This window comes from Stegodyphus dumicola, chromosome 9, assembly GCF_044657685.1.
Source record: "Stegodyphus dumicola isolate Sdum_Otavi_A_Nest chromosome 9, ASM4465768v1".
Classification (NCBI taxonomy): Eukaryota; Metazoa; Arthropoda; class Arachnida; order Araneae; family Eresidae; genus Stegodyphus; species Stegodyphus dumicola.
The window spans coordinates 58460791-58480642 of record NC_140776.1 but is presented as its reverse complement, the minus strand read 5'-3'; the positions used below and the strand labels follow the sequence as shown (position 1 = coordinate 58480642).

Below are 19852 nucleotides of genomic sequence, written 5' to 3'. Positions count from 1 at the left end.
TGCAACCTCTTGAACATCGTGTGCGGAAACCGTTCCTGGTACAACAGTAGAGCTGCTCTGCTGTTCCCATTAGCAGCACCATACATGAGATGCATGTCAGCTTTTTCCTTGTGCTTTCCCATGTCAGCTTTTCCTTTTTCCTCTGCTGTCGAGTGTGATGGGTGAATTTAAAAACTCACCGATCACGCTCGACATCAGCTTTGCGATGATCCTCTGATGCATCAAATCGTGGTTTGTCCAGCTCACTACTGCCCTCTACCACTGCATTGAAAGCCAATCACAGCTGTATTCCTATTCAGGGATAAATAGAAGGGCTAGCTCATTTCTTTGTTCGACTCCTCGCCGACGCGAGCCTAATGGGGGGACGTAACAGGCAATAATCTGACGTCACTGTGATGCCACCTGTCCTGATTTCCCGCGTTTAAAACAGTAGTTTCATTGAGCTGCGAGACGATTTTCTAGAGGTTACATATCCCAAATTAATTTTAATAATATATATATATCTGTTTTCTAATAATGTATATATTTAAAATAATTTATATATATGTAATTTTAGTCAGTTTTTATTTTAAATTCTATATTGTAAAGTAGCGTTTACGTAATATGGCTTTTTGCGCTGCAGTAACGTGCTGTAGCACTTACAGAAGTATGAAAGGATGAGATATTTTATTTCATGGGACCAAAGGATCCAAATGAGAGTTTGCTTTTGAAGAAAGAATGGATACACAAATGTCAAAGAGAAGATTCTATTAATGTGAAGAGCGGAAAAATCTGCAGCGAACATTTTCTATGCAGTGTTTATGAAGATGATATGAAAAATCGCTTGTTTGGATAGCCACAAAAAGAAACTGTTGAAATGGAATGCTGTGCCGAAAGTAAATTATAATGACAATAATAAATCGAAATTGATGATGACAATAATAAATCAAATTTTAATGATTTTGAAATAAAACTCGCAAATGAAAACGTAGATCATCTTGAATGTTTAAGGATAAACAAGAATGCATTGATAATTTGAAGAACAAAATAATATCCTTAGAAAATCGTATTAAATTGTATTAAAGTATTGAAAAATAGAAAAAAGAAAAATTTTAGAATGTTTGTTCAGCTACAAAGAAGGTGGACGACATCTAAACAGAAATTGGTATCAGAAATTAAAATCTCAAATAGCGAAATTTGGGGGGGGGGGAGCACAAATAGGAGAATTTGGAAAAATGTCTAAAGCCTATTTTTATAAAGACGTAGATTAATGCATTACTGAAAAAGAAGAAAAAAATCAGGTGGACTAGTGAAAATATTTCACGTTGCATCATCATAAGAGTTCTGTCATCTTAAAGCTATGATTTTTGGAAAGAAAAAAAATTAAGAAAAAAATTGGAATATCTTTACATAGTATTATCAAATTAAAGAAATGGTGTTTATTTTATTTTTTTAGTGTTTTCTAAATTTTAGTGTAGTCCAAGAATTCAAAGTAATGTTCTTACTCTAAAGAAGGAAAGAGGCGAATATTTGTATTCTGTAGAAAAAATATGCGTTCTCAGTTACGACAAAATGCATATAGATTGAAAACTCCACTATGACTCTAAGCTGAACTAAGTTGGTTCTTTTCAAAATGTGCAGCTTGTTTTAATCAGAGGTCTCATTTCGCGCTCTGCCTCAAATTACTGAGAAACTGCGTTTTATATAGAGGATTTGTTTTAGAAGATGTAACTGTTTTAAATTTTGATATTATTAAAGAGGTTTTAAATAGAGATTGAGAAGAAATCAAATTGTGTCACAAACTAAAACCAAATTATTTAATGGTCAAAGGAAACGAGAGACAAAAAGTCGCTCCAGAGAAAACATTTTTTTCAAAAAGTACCGCAAAAGGTATACTCTACCCCACAGAAAATCAGAAAGCATCTGACTTCTATGAGTTAATCGATAATATCTTCGGTATTATGAATAGTACCAAAATAATACCAACAAGAATAACAAGTATTTAACAAACTAATTTTGTTAAGTACTTGTTAAAGTTATTCTTATTGTATCCTTTGTAACTAATTATTGATTAGATTTTGTGCTAGATTAGCATTCTAGATAAAATATAATAGTACAAAACATCAAAGTAATTAGCATAAAAAGACCTGCTTCCTTTACTCACACTTTTGAAAATTTAAATAACTGTTTTAGGTACTCTGAATACAGCTATTTTTTCAAAATTAAGGTAACAATCTTATATACATTTATTTAATTGTAATATAGATATAAGTATAAATTACAAAATTATTTAAAAAATATCTATTATATTGAATCGGAAGAGAATTATAACAATGTAAAATTTACAATTAGGCAAAAAATCAAATGTAGGTTAGCAGAAATGTTGCCATATATGTCATATATGTTTAAACCTATGTCAATGTAAAGTTGTTTTTTGAGTAAATTTAAATAGCTGCTATTATAGTTATCTTAGAAGCAGTATAAAAATTCTCTCAGTTAGCATGCAAATAAAGAAATGATTAGAAATAAACGTGCATTAAATAAAAAACCTGCAAATAAAAATTAAAAAAAAAAAAAAAAAAAAAAACCATGGAACTTTATGTTAAAAGAGTAGCACATTTTATCTATTATTTTAAAATTGAGTAAGCATTATTAAATTTTTTAATGGTTCAGTCTAAAATGCATAAAGCAGTAACATTGCCTCTTCCAAATTATAGCTATCTTTCACACACAGCTCATTTTAAACGCTGGTTCAAAAACGCTAATTTCCAAGCTGTGAATTATATTGGCGCGCTCAGTGTCATCATGGCTACGTCATCACTTCTCACTTTCTGCTTCAGGGGGAAAAGCTCTATGAGCTAGCCCTTCTCTTCTAAGTCCTGGTTCCTATTACTGTTAGTGTTCTCTTTTTGAACATTTATTGTGGATACTGTATTGCTGCTAAGAAGCACTTTGCATTGATTTTTGTACATAAAAACATTTTCCTCTCGTGTTGTTTTTTTTGCATTCCTGCCTTAACCCATCACTTTAGAACCTACATTCCTATACAAAAAAAAAAAAAAAAAAAAATTGCATGATTTAGTATGCTCTACCACCCCTCCAAGTTTGTCCCATGATCTATGAAACACCCTGCATAGTAAGGGCTGGTTACAGATCTGGTGTGGCAGAATTTTTAGAATTTAATGACACACCACGCAACAAAATCTAGAAATGACAAAACTTTTAGAATTTAGAGAGCAGGCACTGGAAGCAGAATTAAAAAAGGCACTGGGCTGCAGAATTTAGGATCCACAGAGATTGCATCAGGTGAGAAAATGCCTAACGCCAGCCCTATGTATGATGCATTGAGACATATTAGATGAATCTGTTAAATTGTCAGTTTTCAATTTCTTTATTAATGAAAAAATTCCTTTCTATAATGCCTGTCCATGTCATACGATTAGAAACATTTCTGCTATTTTCCATGCCTGTGTCTAGTAAAAAGTAGGGAAAATAAGGGGAAGATAAACATGTTAAGAAAAAGATTTTAGTATCGGAAGTAAAACATTCAAATATTATGTTTTCATTGTTCTTCCAGATGTTCTCCAAAAAATAAGAAATTCATTGCAAGCTTTCTGTAAAATATATCCATTACATGTTAAAACCATGGAGTCATTTTTCATTTTGTCACTTTTGTCTGGAATCATCTATCTTGTTAATTAGTGTAATCTTGTCTAATTAGTGTCTATAAATCTTGTCTTCAAATACGCCTAAACTTTCCAAGCTGCAGTGTCTAAATTCCTAAAGAAAAACTACTCCTATGAATTCTTTAATAGCAAAAAGCCAGAAATATTTTGGGGGAAAAAAAATCGGACTGGAAAAGTGTAAAATTAATTTTATCGAGAAAACTGATAGAAAGAATTACAATATTTTTAATGTTCTGAGAATTCTGAGACAATATCATGGGAAAAACTCTTAGCATAAAAAAATTAAAAAGAAGATATTTTTAATTAATTACATAGCTATTTTGCTTTTGCTAAGAACTGTTTCATAAAATGTACTTTATAGCATTATACCTTGCTTATTTTTCAGATTCAAAATATTGTACAATAAGTGGCCAAAATGGAACTATATAATATGACAGCAAAAAATGTTTTATTTTAATGTTATTTTTTAAATATAATTTCAATATATCACCATTATTTTAATGAAATTTATCAATGTTACAATGTTTTAAAAAAAATTGTCGAAAAATTCCCAGATATAGGAATTAAAAAAATATTTTATAGACACTGATCTCAAAATCGCCGAATTTAGAACCATTTAATAAAAGAATTCACATCCCCAAAAGCGAAAAGTTCTTTAAGGGCTCTTTATTAGAAAAAATGAAATAATTTCAAAATTCTTATGTTTCATGTCTTGCTCAGAAACTCAAGTATCCCACCATTTTATTAGAAACTAGCAGCTTCACTGCCAGCCTTCGTCTGGCTTTTAAATGTATCAGAAAAATGGCTGAAGGAAACACCAAGTGTTAAATTTAAAAATTGCGTAGAATTTTACTTTGCAGAACAACTTCATAAAAATAAGTTATGATGTATAACAAAATTACAATGAAATAAGCAATATCTCTTAATACAAATATTAATTATCCTAATAAATAAATTAACCAACTTCCATTTGCAAAATCTTAAGAACTCAAATGGTATAAAGGAGGTTAAGAACTTTGTTTCCTAAAAAAAATCACTCAAAACTTTTCAATATCGTAAAAATAGTGAAAGGAGCAATAAATATAACATAAAAGAATACAAAAAATAAAAAATTCTGAAAAGCAAAGTATAATTAATTATTTTATCTTATATTTTCAAGAGGAAAAAATTACAATGAAATAAGCTATATCCCTTAATACAAATATTAATTATCCTAATAAAAAAAATTAACCAACTTTCCGTTGAAGGAAAAAAAATCATGCAAAACTTTTCTATATCTTACAAACAGTGAAATAAGCAAAAAATAACATGAAAGAAACTCAAAAAACAAAAAATTCCGCGCACAATTTTACTCTGCTGAACAACTTTATAAAAAATCTGATGTGTAACCACATGACTTCCTTGTATTGGAATATTAAATTATACGCAATTTTTCTTGCATTTCATTTAAACTTATTGGATTGAATTAAATCTACTTCGACGACAGCACATAACCCATAATAGAATAAATGCATTCTTTAAAATTCACTCTGCTATTTGTTTACCATAGCGATACTCTGGCGCTAGATTCATTTAACAGTATTAATAATTATAGAACAGTTAAACGGAAACTAAGTTAACTGTTATATAATCCAATAATTATATAACAGTTAACTTATATATTTCGTTCATATTATAACTCATAATGTACAAAATTTATATCATTTAAAGAATAGAATTATCTAATCATTGCCACATGTTCTATTCAAATACTATAATAAAGCTAGAATGATGTATAAAAGAAATTAAGCAAACAAAACAAAAAAGAAACAGTTTTTCACAAACGAATGAACATTTCTCATTTAATTAATTCAGTTCTCACTTCGCGAGAAGGCAAAAATACATAAAAACTCAATATATCTATATTAAAAATTATGAAGTAAATCTTAAACACCTATTTCCTCGAAAAAATTCCAGAAAGAATTAAGCATGATTTAATTGGCAATAATAAACGAATGCGTTATCTTTGTTGTTGGGAAGCTAAGTTTCTCTAGATTGGCAACAAATCCACTAGTCTCCTGTTTCAATGTAAACATCAATGGCCACCATTAAAAAAGACTTAACGGCACTTAGACAACTTTAAAATTGTTGATAATTCTAAAAATATTGCATACAGATTTACTTAAGGCATAAAAACCTTAACCGGAAGATAAAAACAACATAATATTATAATTTTTAAAGCAAAAAATGTACAATTTACAAACATATAAGAGTAAAGAAACTGAGATCACTGAGCCAGGTAACAGAGTGGATATATATATATAAATATATTTATATACGTTTGGTGCAGCCGATTGCAACCAAAATACGAGGTGCACATCTACATGTTATAGCAGTCCTATATACAAAATTTCAACGTTCTGAGTCTACTCGTTTTTGAGTTATGCGAGATACGTTCGTACAGACGCCACGAAAAATTCTCTTCAGGCTTAATTTTAAAGCATTTTTATAATTTTTTGAAGGAAAAGAGTATTTTATTCTGTCCTTACGTAGAGATATCATGCAAAAACATTGTTAAATTGCATTCGATAGCGGTCAAAATGAATATTTTCGTCGAAATATGCTGCCTGAAACTTTTCGTGATTACAATACTTCCTTTTTACTTTGTACAAGGAAGTAAAAACAACAATAAAAATGTATTATATATATATATAAAAATGACAATGAAATATACCAATCTCTTAAAAACAGTGACATAAGAAATACGATAAAAAATTGTTGCCAAACCCATATTTCTAAAAGAATGAAATTATTCAAAATGATATGATTTCATCAAAAATCTATCAACAACAATAAGAAAGAAAAATTGTTGCCAAAATCACATTTTTAAAGATGCGAGATGTGAGAAGTGTACTTGGAAGCTTCATTTAAAAAAAATTTTTAAAATACAAAATATTATCATTTTTCCAAAATTCTTTTTGTAAAAGCAGTCGCAAGGATGAAAGTTTAACGTGTCCAAAAATCAAAGAAAAATAAACTGTACATTTTTAAACATAAACGTTTTTAGAAAAAATCTCGTTGAAAAGGTGTTAAGCTCACTTTGTTAAATAAATTTGTATTTAATCGATTTATTCAAACACGAAATTTATTTTAAGTTTGTAAAATAGCTAAATGCCTACATTTCATGACGATGTGAAAATGGAGTGCGTAGAGTAAAATCTCGCTTTCCTACAGCCCATTATATGTCAAAATGATGCGATTTCGTCACAAAACATAAAATTTAAAAAATTCTAATTCGAATTTCGAAAAAATCGCTTCGAGGTGCACTGGCTCTTGTCTAGATACACATATGTACCAAATTTCGTAGCCGTGGGTCTATTAGCTTACGCGCAACGCAAACGAAAGACACACACACAGAGAATCTTTGTTTTATTATATGTAGAGATAGGAACAATTTATAACCCATGAACCCATTCAAAAGATAACCATGTTTGTCAGTGAATTGCCAAAAATATTCCTCCAAAATGCTAATTCACACTAAAAATGGCAGTTGTAAACACAGACAGAAATTTCTGATGATTAAAATTAAGGACCTTCTACCCCGTTTAACCAAAATTAAGGACTTTTAAGGGCCAAAAATCAATTTAGAAAAAAAAAAAAAACAAAAACTAAGGTATTTTAAGGACCATACAAACCCTGATAATTACTTTATAAATGCATCTAGATTATTACGTCACATTGAATATTTTATAAAGTAAAGCTGTTTTTTAAATTTAAAAAACTTACTTCCAGATGACCAAGAAGCAGTGAAAAATTCTCATCAATATTTGTAAAGGCCCGATTGTGCACTCTAACAGCAATATTTTTAATGAGATGAAGATCAAAGCAATCCACATGTAAGATGTAGGTCCTAAAAAATAATTATATGATCTATCATATAATTAACAATATATCCATTTCTTTTTTAATGTAGAATTATTATAAATTATATTTATTACAATTTTTATAATTAATAATTTATTAATTAATATTTTCAATTCAGAATTATTATTATTATTATGAGTTATTTTGATATTATACTGTTAAATTGGCATTTTAGAAAGATTCCAACTTAATTCTGAAAACTAATTTTAACCTTGAAGGAAAACAATATACTGCCCAGCCCCCAAATCTTAATGTACAAAAAATGCCGATTTTATGGTCGCATCTTAGAATGAAATTTTAATTTTTGAAATAAGCTATACAGATATATATATTGTGGAATAAAATTCTCCCACCTTTCAAAAACAATTATTAAAATAATTACACATCAAATTTAAAAAAATATTTCACACTTAAAATAAAAAATCTGATATGTACACCACGATTTCCTTGTGCAGAATATTAAATTATACGCAATTTTCCTGCATTTCATTTAAACATATTGAATTAGCAGTTAACAAATTTTGAATTAAATCTACTTCGTGGATAGCATATAAACTACAATAGAATAAATGCACTCTTTAAAGTTCACTTTAATTATTTACCATGCTGACACTTCGCCTCCAGGTTCACTTAACAGCATTACATCTCATTCATTTTATAGCTCTGAGAGCACAAAAATTATATCGTCGGAAGAATTACCACAAATTTTGTTTAAATACTATAATAAATCTAAATCAATGTACAAAAGAAATTAAACAAATAAAAAAGAAACAGTTTTTCGCTGGCGATTCAGCGCTGCTGACATAATGTGCACACGCTACTAATCAATTCAGTTCTCACTTCTCAGGAAGGCAAAAATACATAAAAATTCAAAATATTTTTATTAAAATTTAAAAGATATAGAAAAACATAAAACACCAAGTACAGTTAAAACAATTTAAAAAAAACAATTTTTACAATTAAAATTACAGTTTCTACGTAAAATCAAGCTAATGACCGGCTAACCAAGCTAAAACCAAGGTAAACTGGTTTTAAACTGAAGAAGCTGTACTTGATATTCTTTTATTTCATCCATATTTTAAAGCAAATCATTTAATATTTTTAAAAATTAGTTCGTAAGTATTGATGAATTCACAATATCAAAAGCTGACGTTATTTAAAGTTAAATCGGAATCATATTATCCTTTGCAAAGGAATCAAAATGATATTACCCTTCCTAAAATCAAAAGTGCCAGAGCACTACAGAAGGCACAGAAAAGATAAACAAAAGTGAATACATTAAACAGTGACAAAATACAACAAAAGCATAAAGATTATTAAATTGATTTAAATTAAACAACAAACAGTTAAATAACAAATTAAAATATAAAAGCTCAACTAATATTCAATTCAACTGGAAATATCATTTCAGATGAAAACTAAGAATTACCAAAGTCTGATTTCAGTAAGCTCCGAACTCAATTTAAGCTCTGCTTTTGCAGTTTAGGTTCAAAAGATGTTTAAATCATTTTCATTTACTTAAGACCCAAATCTAATTTCTTCGAACACCTATGGTTCTAAGTTGCATCTCTTATCACGAAAATACCTTTGATTCAAATAAAATAAAATAAATGAAATAAAATGCTAAAATAATTTTTCAGTAATCAGCTTTGTTTTATTTATTAACCCGCGAGCATGTGCGCCGGGTATCTCATACTCGGGGGCATATTCTTTGTCCCTTATCTAAAAATCCCTTTCCTTGAAATGGACAAAACCTTTTGCAGCTGAACTCAAGGTAACATTCATGAAGCTGGGAAATCTGTGGAGTGATTCTTCGAATACTTTTCTAGGAATTGTACTGTTTGGGTATGTGACTACCGTGTGCCTTCTTGCGTCTTTCAGATTTTCACCCTCACTTTCTTAGTTAGTCAGCATGGTGTAGCATCTAAGTTATAAAAAAATGGAAAAGGTTGAGAAATATGCTGGAAACCATTTCAACAGATGATGAAACGTTTAGAGAAGAGAGGGAAGAATTCATAGATGAAGAAAATAACAGTACTTATAATTCATCAACAGACAGTGATACAGACACTGAATTAGAAAATCAATGAAATGATGCAAATTATGTTGGTAAAAATGGCTTGGTGTGGAAGAGAAACAAATTTCAAATGAATGGTAGTTCGACTAGTTTTAAAAGCATTATCTTTAAAATTCTAGGAAATACTGGTTATTCGAAAGTGGAAAATTACTCAAATCAACGGCGGCAGTAAATCATGCTCCCTTTGAAACTAAAAGAAAAAGTAATTTCAGGAGATTGCAACATGGAACCACCGTCTAAAAAGATGAAAAACGTTTACAGAAGATGCGCTGAGTGAACTAAAAACAAGGACAGAAAGACACGGTTTCTGTACGAGAAATGTAATATCAGTATTTGTATAGATCATATGTGTTCAGTCTGCCAGAGATGTGCAAAATAATTGTATGTTAAGTACTTCATTTATTATATTCTTTATAATATTCTAAAGTTCATTGCTCTTCATGTTAATTCACATTTATACTCATATTTATATTATTAATGTAATTTAAAACGTGTTAATTGCTTTCAGGTATGACATACCCAGTGCGCCTTCTCGTGTTCGTAATTTTGGCGTGTGCTCGCAGGTTAACAATATATATCAGTTCAGCAAAGAAATCGGGGAACTCTTGCAGATTTTTGAATTTTAATGTTTAAACATTGCTTAGCTATACTATAATTGAAAGGATTCAAACCGCATTTTTCAGAAGGCGTATTTCGCTGATATGTAAATTTTAGTTAATTATTAATTAAAAAATGCAATACATATAGCAAATCTCTAAATTTTAGCCGTTTATTTTTATTTCTTATTAGAATACAGAATTTTGAGGAACATTTTCTAAATGGAATAATGAAGAAATAGGTTTCCTAGATTAGCCATCATTGCCAAGGATTGTATGAAGCCGTGTCCACAATTTTCTGATGTTTTTTTAGTGAAGACGGATTGCTGTGTACTTCAGAAGAAGAATAACACAAACAAATTACAGAATGATCTTGAAAATGAATGCGTTTTATTTTTTAAAGTATTCTGCCCTTATTGAATAATTAAAATTTGTATTTTAAATTGCTAAAGTATGCTTTCTTTGGTATGTTGATAATGTTTACTGATTTAAATAAATATTGATAGTTTGGGAATCTTTCTTAAAAAAAAAAAAAAGTGTGAAACCACCAACTTGCACTAGTTAAGTAGCTTTTGTTAATACCTAAATATCAGAAATTATTTACTTAAGGTAATAATAAATAATTCATTCATAGAACTAAATAAAAGTTGAATTTTTGATCAGTTATATATATATATTCCAAAGAACTACTGCTTTAAAGAAAACTAAAAATTAAGTTTAAGAATGCTAACTTGATAAAGTTTAGATACAGTTTTAGATACGGAAAATTTAGCTTCAAAAGAAAACTTCAAATATGCAAATACAATTTGATAATAAAATATTCCTTTAGAAAGAAATTTTTAGAATATTTGGCCATATTTTGATTATTAAAAAATTTTAAAACTGAAAATTCTCTATTATTAGGAATAAGCAATAAAATTTATTCAGCAATTACAGCCTTCATCTATAACTTAAGAATAAGACTGCTGTTCCTAAAATTTTATTTCAAGATTCAGCATTTCCTAGAATAGTGCGTTTTTTAACAAAATTAATAAAGTACAATATATTGAAGGAAACTTTAAAGAGTCTCTACCTCTTGATCCAATTTGTCTCATATAGTAAAATTTCATCTGCCTCTGTATAGGTAGTACTCAATAATTCATCTCTTGATACTGGCATTTTATATTTCACAGAAGCATCAACTTGTATAATTTCATTTTCTTTCTCTTCAGTTAAACAGAGTTCATAAGAACCTTCATAACATTGTATGTTGAGTATTAACATCACATCTAAACCACCTACTAATGGTTTAAATGTATAGCTAATAATGTAAGAATTTTTCAATGAAAACTCTGTTGAAAAAATCCTAAAAATAAAAATGTATGCTATAAATGCATAAAAAATAAACATTGATACATTTAAAATTCCAAAAATCTGTTACATCTAAAATCCAAACTTAATAGAACTGCATATAGTTTTGTTAAGAAAGACATTACACTAAATACGTAAATGATATTTAGTGTTCTGTCAGCCATTTTCAGCATAAAATTTATTACATCTGTTTGTTCACTATTACATATTAAATTGTACACAAGGTGCAGGGCAGGAGAGGAGTCTATTGAAAAGTCGTTTGTTTTGTATGTTAACATAATCTAAAAACTAGAACCCAGTCTCTCACATGTAACTCTTCATATATTTTCAAAAGCGGCAATTCTTGAAGAAAAGCCTTCTTCTCCAATGGCTGAGCACTTCCTTTTTAAGCACTGATTGTGAATGGCCACACTCATTAGTCACTTAGCTCATGGGGTTCCAACTTTTTCCATATATATTGCAGCTTTCAATATACAGTCAAAAGTCGTTAATTCAGACACCCATAATCCGGAATGATATATAATCCGGACCTCAAAGCTACAAACTTTCTGTGCAAGCATCACTTTGACGCATGTGCATAAGACCTTTATGGCTGCAAATATGCGTGTGCACATGCGCAAAGTACGTTTACGAATGCGCGTTTAACGTATAACGGACGGTATAAGCTAAGCTAAAATTATCTAATTCAGTTAATGTTGCAGATTGCGTAGTTCCTTAATCTTCGAATTGGATCCGGCTTATTATTTTTTGCAGACTGTTAGAGCAATTTTATAAAAGTAAGCTTGAACTTAGAATTTCTGATATATATTTACTAATATGTAAAGGATCGACAAAGCGAAAGTATGTTTGGAAGTCTATTAAACAAAAAGTGGAATTGCTGCAAAAAATGGATAAAGGCATATTCTTTGTTTATCTAACCATTCCGAAATCTGTTTATCAATTTCACGCTGCTCTGTGGCGGGAGGACGCCGTGGCGCGCAATGAATTGGAAGTTGATCTGACAGCAATATCCTTATCATCAGGGCAGATGTTTTTATTTTATTTGGCTTATAATTCCTTACTAAATGTAGTATTTCATCTTGATGTACTCCGTCTTTGATATGATTTAAATCAAATTTCTTGTCATTATAATTCGCTTCTGATAGCGAAGAAAGTGACACAGAGGTTATTGAAAATGAAAAAATTTCAACTGACAAATTAGTCGGTACTCTCGACACAGCAATTATAGGACTTGAACAGCGGAACTTTGTAACTGAACAAGAAATTATGTCTGTTTATAGAATTAAAGAGAAAGTATTATCACATAAAAAATGAAGCAACTTAAACAACTTACATTGAAAGAAATGTTTAATAAAGTAAACAAATAAATTTTAAACTTTTTTTTTGGCAAATTTTGATACCCTTTAGATCATAATTGTTCTTTATTTCATAAATTACGGTTTCATATTTTTAATTTTATAATTTCTGCATGCCATCTTACCAGATTTAAACTGATGACCTATAATCCAGAAAAATCGGTAATCCGGAATCGCCGAAGTCCCGACGAGTCCGGATTAACGACTTTTGACTGTATACTGTAATGCGGTGCACTTACAGTTTTATTATTTTATCGCAGCACTCCGGTTGGAACGTTTCTACCATACCATTAATCAGGCACAAAAGTGGGAAAAAAAAATATTTTAGTGAAAAAGTATAATAGTTTTAATTGATATGAAATCATACAAATAACAGAAACCCTCAATGCCAAATTAGAGAGGCAATGTGAGAGGTGAGCTTTTTAATACCCATGAAACTTTTAAATCACAGGCTTGATACGGCTATTTTCACTTCTTGTTCTACACTGATTTCCACATAATATTAGATCTTTATTAAAGTGATAGCTGAAAATCCAGCTTCAAACAGATAGAATGTTGCAAAGAGCATGAGAATCCTTAGAGCTTTAGAACTTAAAGTTGGACACTCAATTTCAATTGAATTCCAAAACTCCATTAAATAAGAGCAAGCAAATTTTGTTTTCAGGCCTTGTCATAAGATAGTTCAATTAAACTCTCTTTGTCCTATAAAGTAAAGTCCCGAAGAGCTTGAGAATGAAAAGGATTTTAAATCAATATAAATTTCTCTACATTATCTTTCAAGAAGTATTTTGCAAACCAGTCAGTGATTCCTGGAGAACAATGATTTCATTAAAAAACAATCCTGAGCACCACCATAATTCAATTTTCTTACCCACAGCTGCAGCTTTTTCCTAAACCACTGAAATCTTTTCTACAAGTATCAAGATGTCCATATATTACCCTGTAAACAGATTCAAGACATTTAGTTTATGACATATGTCACACTAACTAGTTTCAGCAAAAAGTCTGATCAGCGTTACAACTTGCTGATGGCTATGGAATGCTTAAAAGCAATTACACGTAGAAGTCTACATTCCTTAGGAAAGGTAATTATTGATTGTATAATTATCAAAGTCTGCATTTATAACTTATGGCCATAAAAATCTTCAAGGTAGTTAGTTGGAATTTAAAAATTAAAAACATATACCTTATTCATTCAAGTTAGATCTTTTAAATTTTGTAAATAAAATTCTACACTGCATTACAATATGAATCACATAATTCTGTGAATATAAAAGAAAATAAACTTCATAATTTTATCTGTTTAGAGAGGGCTTTTAAAACTTCTCAAATATAAAATTTTTAAATACTGTTATCTACATTACATAATCAGAGAAATTTCAAATTATTATAACGTAATAAATTTTTCATTCGAAACATTTGAAATACTATTACTAAATGTATTCTATCATTGACATTTCTAATTTACTTATTTTGTACAAAATGAAAGACCCCACAGCTTTCTCTTAACACAAATATTTCCATCTATTAGGCACATCTACATGAATGAATTGGTGTATGAATGTTCAGCAATGGTTAAGGATGCTTGCGGCAGTTACTTATAAAGGCCTCTGTTCCTTGTTTAAAGGCAACTGGCCTTTCTGAACTGCACTATAACATTTCATTTATACATATATAAAAAAATTAACTACATTTTATTACATATAAAAAAAATAAAAATAATAATTATATGAAAAAAAAAAACATTTTGGAAAGTTTAACATAATTCTATACTTATGATAATTATTCAGTTTCTTGAAGTGCTCATATTTTTATAATATTATTACACTATTCTATATGAAAACACTGAAAATTTACCGTAGTAAGACTCAAAATACTATTTGCATAAAATTCTTATCAACACTCCAAAATTTTCAGCATAAATTCAAAAACATAATTATTTACCTTAACACCCTTCCTTAAAAACAGTTTAAATATACATATTTTTGCAAAACAGCACAATCAAATTGCAGAAACTTTAAGCGAAATTTAAATGCAAAATATAGGATTTGCAGTATATTTAATAATTTTCTCTCATTGGAAAATAAGCTTAGTTAAGTTCACAAGAAGATAAAAATTTCGAGCTTCCAAATGAAGAAATCCTGTTAGGAATAGCAGAAGTGCAAAAAGTAATTTTCTGTCATACATACTTTAATCACATTTAATACAGATCGACGGCCATCAACCAACTGTAATGTTGAATCTTCTAAACGGTAATTCACTGATGATTTAAAACACATCCTCCCCTCTTTTAAATATAGTAGAGATAGCCAAGACAAATTGTACACTTTGTTACACAAGACAATAGAACTTTTGGATTTGCAGATGAGCCAACACACTTTTTTGAATGTCATAAATATTTTACCAAAATACAGTTGGGGAATAATGCTCAGGGCCAGATAAGCTACACAAGCTATAGGCCCCAAGAAAGTCTAAATCTGGCTCTGATAATGTTCCATTCCGCTTTTGAGGCATCTTGTCTAACTAAAAATGTAGTGCAAAAAATAAAAAAAGACATAGTAAAGTTGATGGTGTAACACGTAGAAATTCACAGAACATAGTAGATCCATATTGAAGAGGAAACTTGGCAGTCGAAGCAGATTAAATTCAATTTTTATTTGAATTCACATTTGTGGCCCAATTTACCTGACATTCTAATCGCGTCTATTGAAGAACATTTACATTTTTGATAGTATTGCGATAAGAAGAGAGCATAGCAGAATAGTTGTTGTGTTTTAAAGTAACTTCAATGTAAATTATTTAAAATGTTTTACATGGACTTGAATATAAATCACTAATAACAAAATTTCAAACTTTGAAAAAGAAATTGATTAAAAGCAAGTAATTATCGCTATTGATCGGAAATTAGTTGACTTTTCAAAGGGAACAAACCAACTCCCGTTCAAAGAACAATAATTAATAAATGCAAAGGTGTTTCGTCTTTTACTCAAGTAAGAATGTTGATGCCAAACTCGCAAATTAAGTTAGGCCAAAATTGTAGTTCCATGAAGTGATGGGATTTAAAACCAAAGTAGCGTACCAAAGAACTCACTCTGAATTAAGCATTTTTGCTGATACAAGATTCTTTATAAATTTTGAGTGAAAAGCAATTTATGTATTAAAATTTACAAAATACTTGAGTAAATGTCCCCCAACACCTTCGTGTTTATGCATGTTAATTCTAAACTATTTGTATAAAAATTAAACAGTGGTAATCTTTGGAATTATGAAATAGAACTCATAAAAAGAAATTGAAATAAACATTAGAAAATTAAGAAACAGAATACTATCTTTGCGAAAATAAATGAAATAATAAAAATTGAAAAATTAATATATATATAATAAGAAAAAATGTGAAATGTACATGAAGATATAAAGGGCCAGAAAATGCATTAATTCACTTACTTTCTTTCTAGTGGGATGTCAGTAAAGTATTCTCTTCTGTGTCTTACTCAGAAGGTGTGTGTGTCCAAAATTCCATTAGCGGGGATACTTTAAATCATTTCAGGTGGCGAAACTTGTGAGAAGTAATGTATGGGATGTGGGAGGGACTAGGAATGCTTGAGGGACGTTTGTTGCGAAGTTCTTGTGTGAGTGAAAACGTCTGTTAAAATTTTGAATATACTAACTAGCGAATGGAAATTAATTCATTTCTAGCTAATTGTCGTATCGGAACGAGGAAGAAAATTAGAAAAGAAAAAAAAGTAATTTTCACTGTCAACAAGCTATTTGACAGACTAAAGATTATGAAACCAAATAGGCTCATTTTTTAATTCATTTCATTACTTCTCACAAGTTTTGCCACCTGAAATAATTCAAAGTATCCCCGCTAGCGGAATTTCGGACACATACCCCTTCTGAGTAAGACATAGAAGAGAACACTTTATCGACATACAACTAGAAAGAACGTAAGTTAATTAATGCATTTTCTGGCCCTTTATATCTTCATGTACATTTCACATTTTTTTCTTATTATATATATATTAATTTTTCAGTTTTTAATATTTGATTTGTTTTTGCAAAGATAGCATTCTGTTTCTTAATTTTCTAATGTTTATTTCAATTCCTTTTTATGAGTTCTATTTCATAATTCCAAAGACTACCACTGTTTAACTTTTATACAAATAGTTTAGAATTAACATGCATAAACACGAAGGTGTTGGGGGACATTTACTTAAGTATTTTGTAAATTTTAATACATAAATTGCTTTTCACTCAAAATTTATAAAGTTACTTTAAAACACAACTTTTGAAATTAAACTTCCTACATATGGGTTCCCTCTTTTTTGATACTTCTACTAAATTTATATTAGGAGATAATATAATCAATATTTCTTTAGTAAATAAATTATTATTATCTTACTTTGCAGCTATTGCACAAGTATTAGAAAAACTTGTTTTCAAACTAAGTGAATTTAAGATCATTCAACATTTAATATGTTATATATATATATATATATATATATATATAATGAATATAATTAAGAAAATGCATAGTTACTTAAAATCATAAAATCTTTTATAATCACTAAATCTTCCATCTAAGCGTAGGCAGCCTCCTCCGTCGTAAGCATCTTCAATATGCATTACAACATTATTTCCCTTTAAAGAATTTGATGCATATAAAGTAGGCTGAGGTTGTTGAAGGCTTATGTTATACCAAGGTTCATTACATACCACCTACAAAATATTCAAAACACATTTTCAGGAACATTAGTACATTTTATAATTTATTCACTATTATTATTTTTATCATATATACATACATATTTGATGACATTTTCCACATTTTGAGCGTGAAAAATGTTATTATTCTCAAATGCTATAATTTTAATAGTTACTTTTCCATTTCTAAACAACTTTTTCCCAAATCCAGGACAGAAGGATGAAGCAAAAGGTAAACTTTTAAATGCCCTTGCAGCACAAACTTCATTTAAAGCACTCCAAAACCTGAAATTTTTTCACATAGTGAATTAGTTACATACACATATATATAATAGCTTCATAAAAGGGCTTTAAAAAAATTTTAAAAATTTTTTATTTTAAATGCCTTTGTAGTACAAACTTCATTTAAAGCACTTCAAAATCTGAAATATATCCACATAACGAATTTGTTAATATACGTAAAAGTGTCATGAAAATGCTTTAAAAAAACCTAACAATATTTTTTATTTCAAGAAATGCAAACTTCTTTAGAACAGAATGTTATCACAAAGCTTCTCTTTGTTCTGACTGTAATAACATTTACTAAGATTATATATTATATTTTTAGCACTGATATTCATCCAAGGGCATTCCTTTCCAATAGAACCTTATGAAATTTTTTGCTGAACAACTACAAAACATTATTAAATATATTAATTATCATTTATAAAAAGTCACCAAATATAATTTTGAATATTTTTAGTGCAAAACACTGGTCTGCCAGAAAATTATCTGACAAAAAATTTTGGACTTTCTCGAGATGGTGATGATGATAATGAAAATTGCCCTTCTAAATAATACAGAACTGAATTTCATTTTAATGTAATTTTTCTACTTCCACAATAAAAGATTAGCAGTTAAGCGAATAAAAGCTAAGACAATGATTTGATGAATATTTTACTCAATCATAACAAACTGGAAATTTTTTTACATTATTTTAACCTGAAATTCAAGACAATATTATCTTCAAACTATGTATCAGCAAGCAATCAATATTATTCTCATTTTGAAACTAGGCTAGAAAACTAGGTTTCAAGTCATTCTCTTTATCATCATACATAATGGTTAAATAGTAAGGAGTAGAAAAATTAACCCTCTGAGCACCATGACCGGCTTTATCTGGTCATGAGATTGTTTTTTTTTTTTTTTTTTTTTGTCATTTGTTATATATTAGCTTATAATTTAAGATATTTTGCTTTCTTATATTCATTAACAATATAAATGCCATCTTGATGAATATAAATTTATGAAAATAGAGACTAAAATAGGTAAATATACATATTTAGTTAATAGAGACTCATGACAGATCCAAAAACTCAGGCTGCTTCAGAGCGTTTAATAACCATCTTCCTTTCAAGTTTGCTACAAAATATGCTAGTAACTAAGAGTAACAAATAACTAAAATTTGGTAACCAAGAGTAAATTCTATAAAACATCTCTTTTCATCTTAAAACTTTTCATAGTTGAAAGAGTTCTTTTGTCAGAGATCACATATAAATTTCTAATGCTGACAGTCTGAAGTCATCAGTAAAATAGGACAACACTCTGCTACTGACTGGTGTTTTATTTCTTAGCAAACAAAGAAGCATGCTTCAGTATCAGTTGACTATACTTTCTTAAGACAATTCTAAAAAACTGCATGCTAATTTTATTTAAACATAAGTTTATTTCCTTCTACAGAAATTAAAACTTTAAAGAGAGTTAAGTCTAAAAAAACAAAGTATTTTTAATGGAAGGGGGGAACTTGAAATTTACAGTAAACTGGATAAAACATTTAGTAATCATATAAAGTTGGCAAACACGTTGAGAATTTCCACTTTTATTTACTATTTTTAAAAGAATTTTATACTATTTTTTAAATACTATTGCAAAAATTAGGAAGGCTAGTAGAAGAATAGTTTTGAACTATTAAAAAAAATTCATTCTCAAAAAAAAAAAAAAAAAAAAAAAAACTGCTTTTAAAATAATGAAAATAAAAAAAGAGAGAGAGAGAAAGAAAAGCATGAAAAGCAAACAGTTTCATGTTCTAAAAACAGAAAAATGAAACTTTGTCCATGGTTCTTAAATTGGTAACAATTAATTATTAGATACAAGTTGGCAGTTTTTTAAAAAAGGATTTTAAAACTATGGATATTTATTTAAGTTAGCAAATATTATCACCAT

General features: G+C 28.9%; 1 protein-coding gene across 1 annotated transcript in view; it reads right to left on the bottom strand.

The window, feature by feature from the left end:
- ENGase (cytosolic endo-beta-N-acetylglucosaminidase) overlaps positions 1-19852 on the bottom strand; it is a 131681-nt gene that overhangs the window by 15324 nt on the left and 96505 nt on the right. The window contains exons 8-11 of the mRNA XM_085823494.1: positions 17827-17935; positions 17487-17665; positions 11314-11586; positions 7431-7554 (exon numbers count right to left, since the gene is read on the bottom strand). Coding sequence (XP_085679620.1) covers positions 7431-7554; positions 11314-11586; positions 17487-17665; positions 17827-17935 — 685 coding nt within the window. The remainder of the gene's footprint in view (positions 1-7430; positions 7555-11313; positions 11587-17486; positions 17666-17826; positions 17936-19852) is intronic.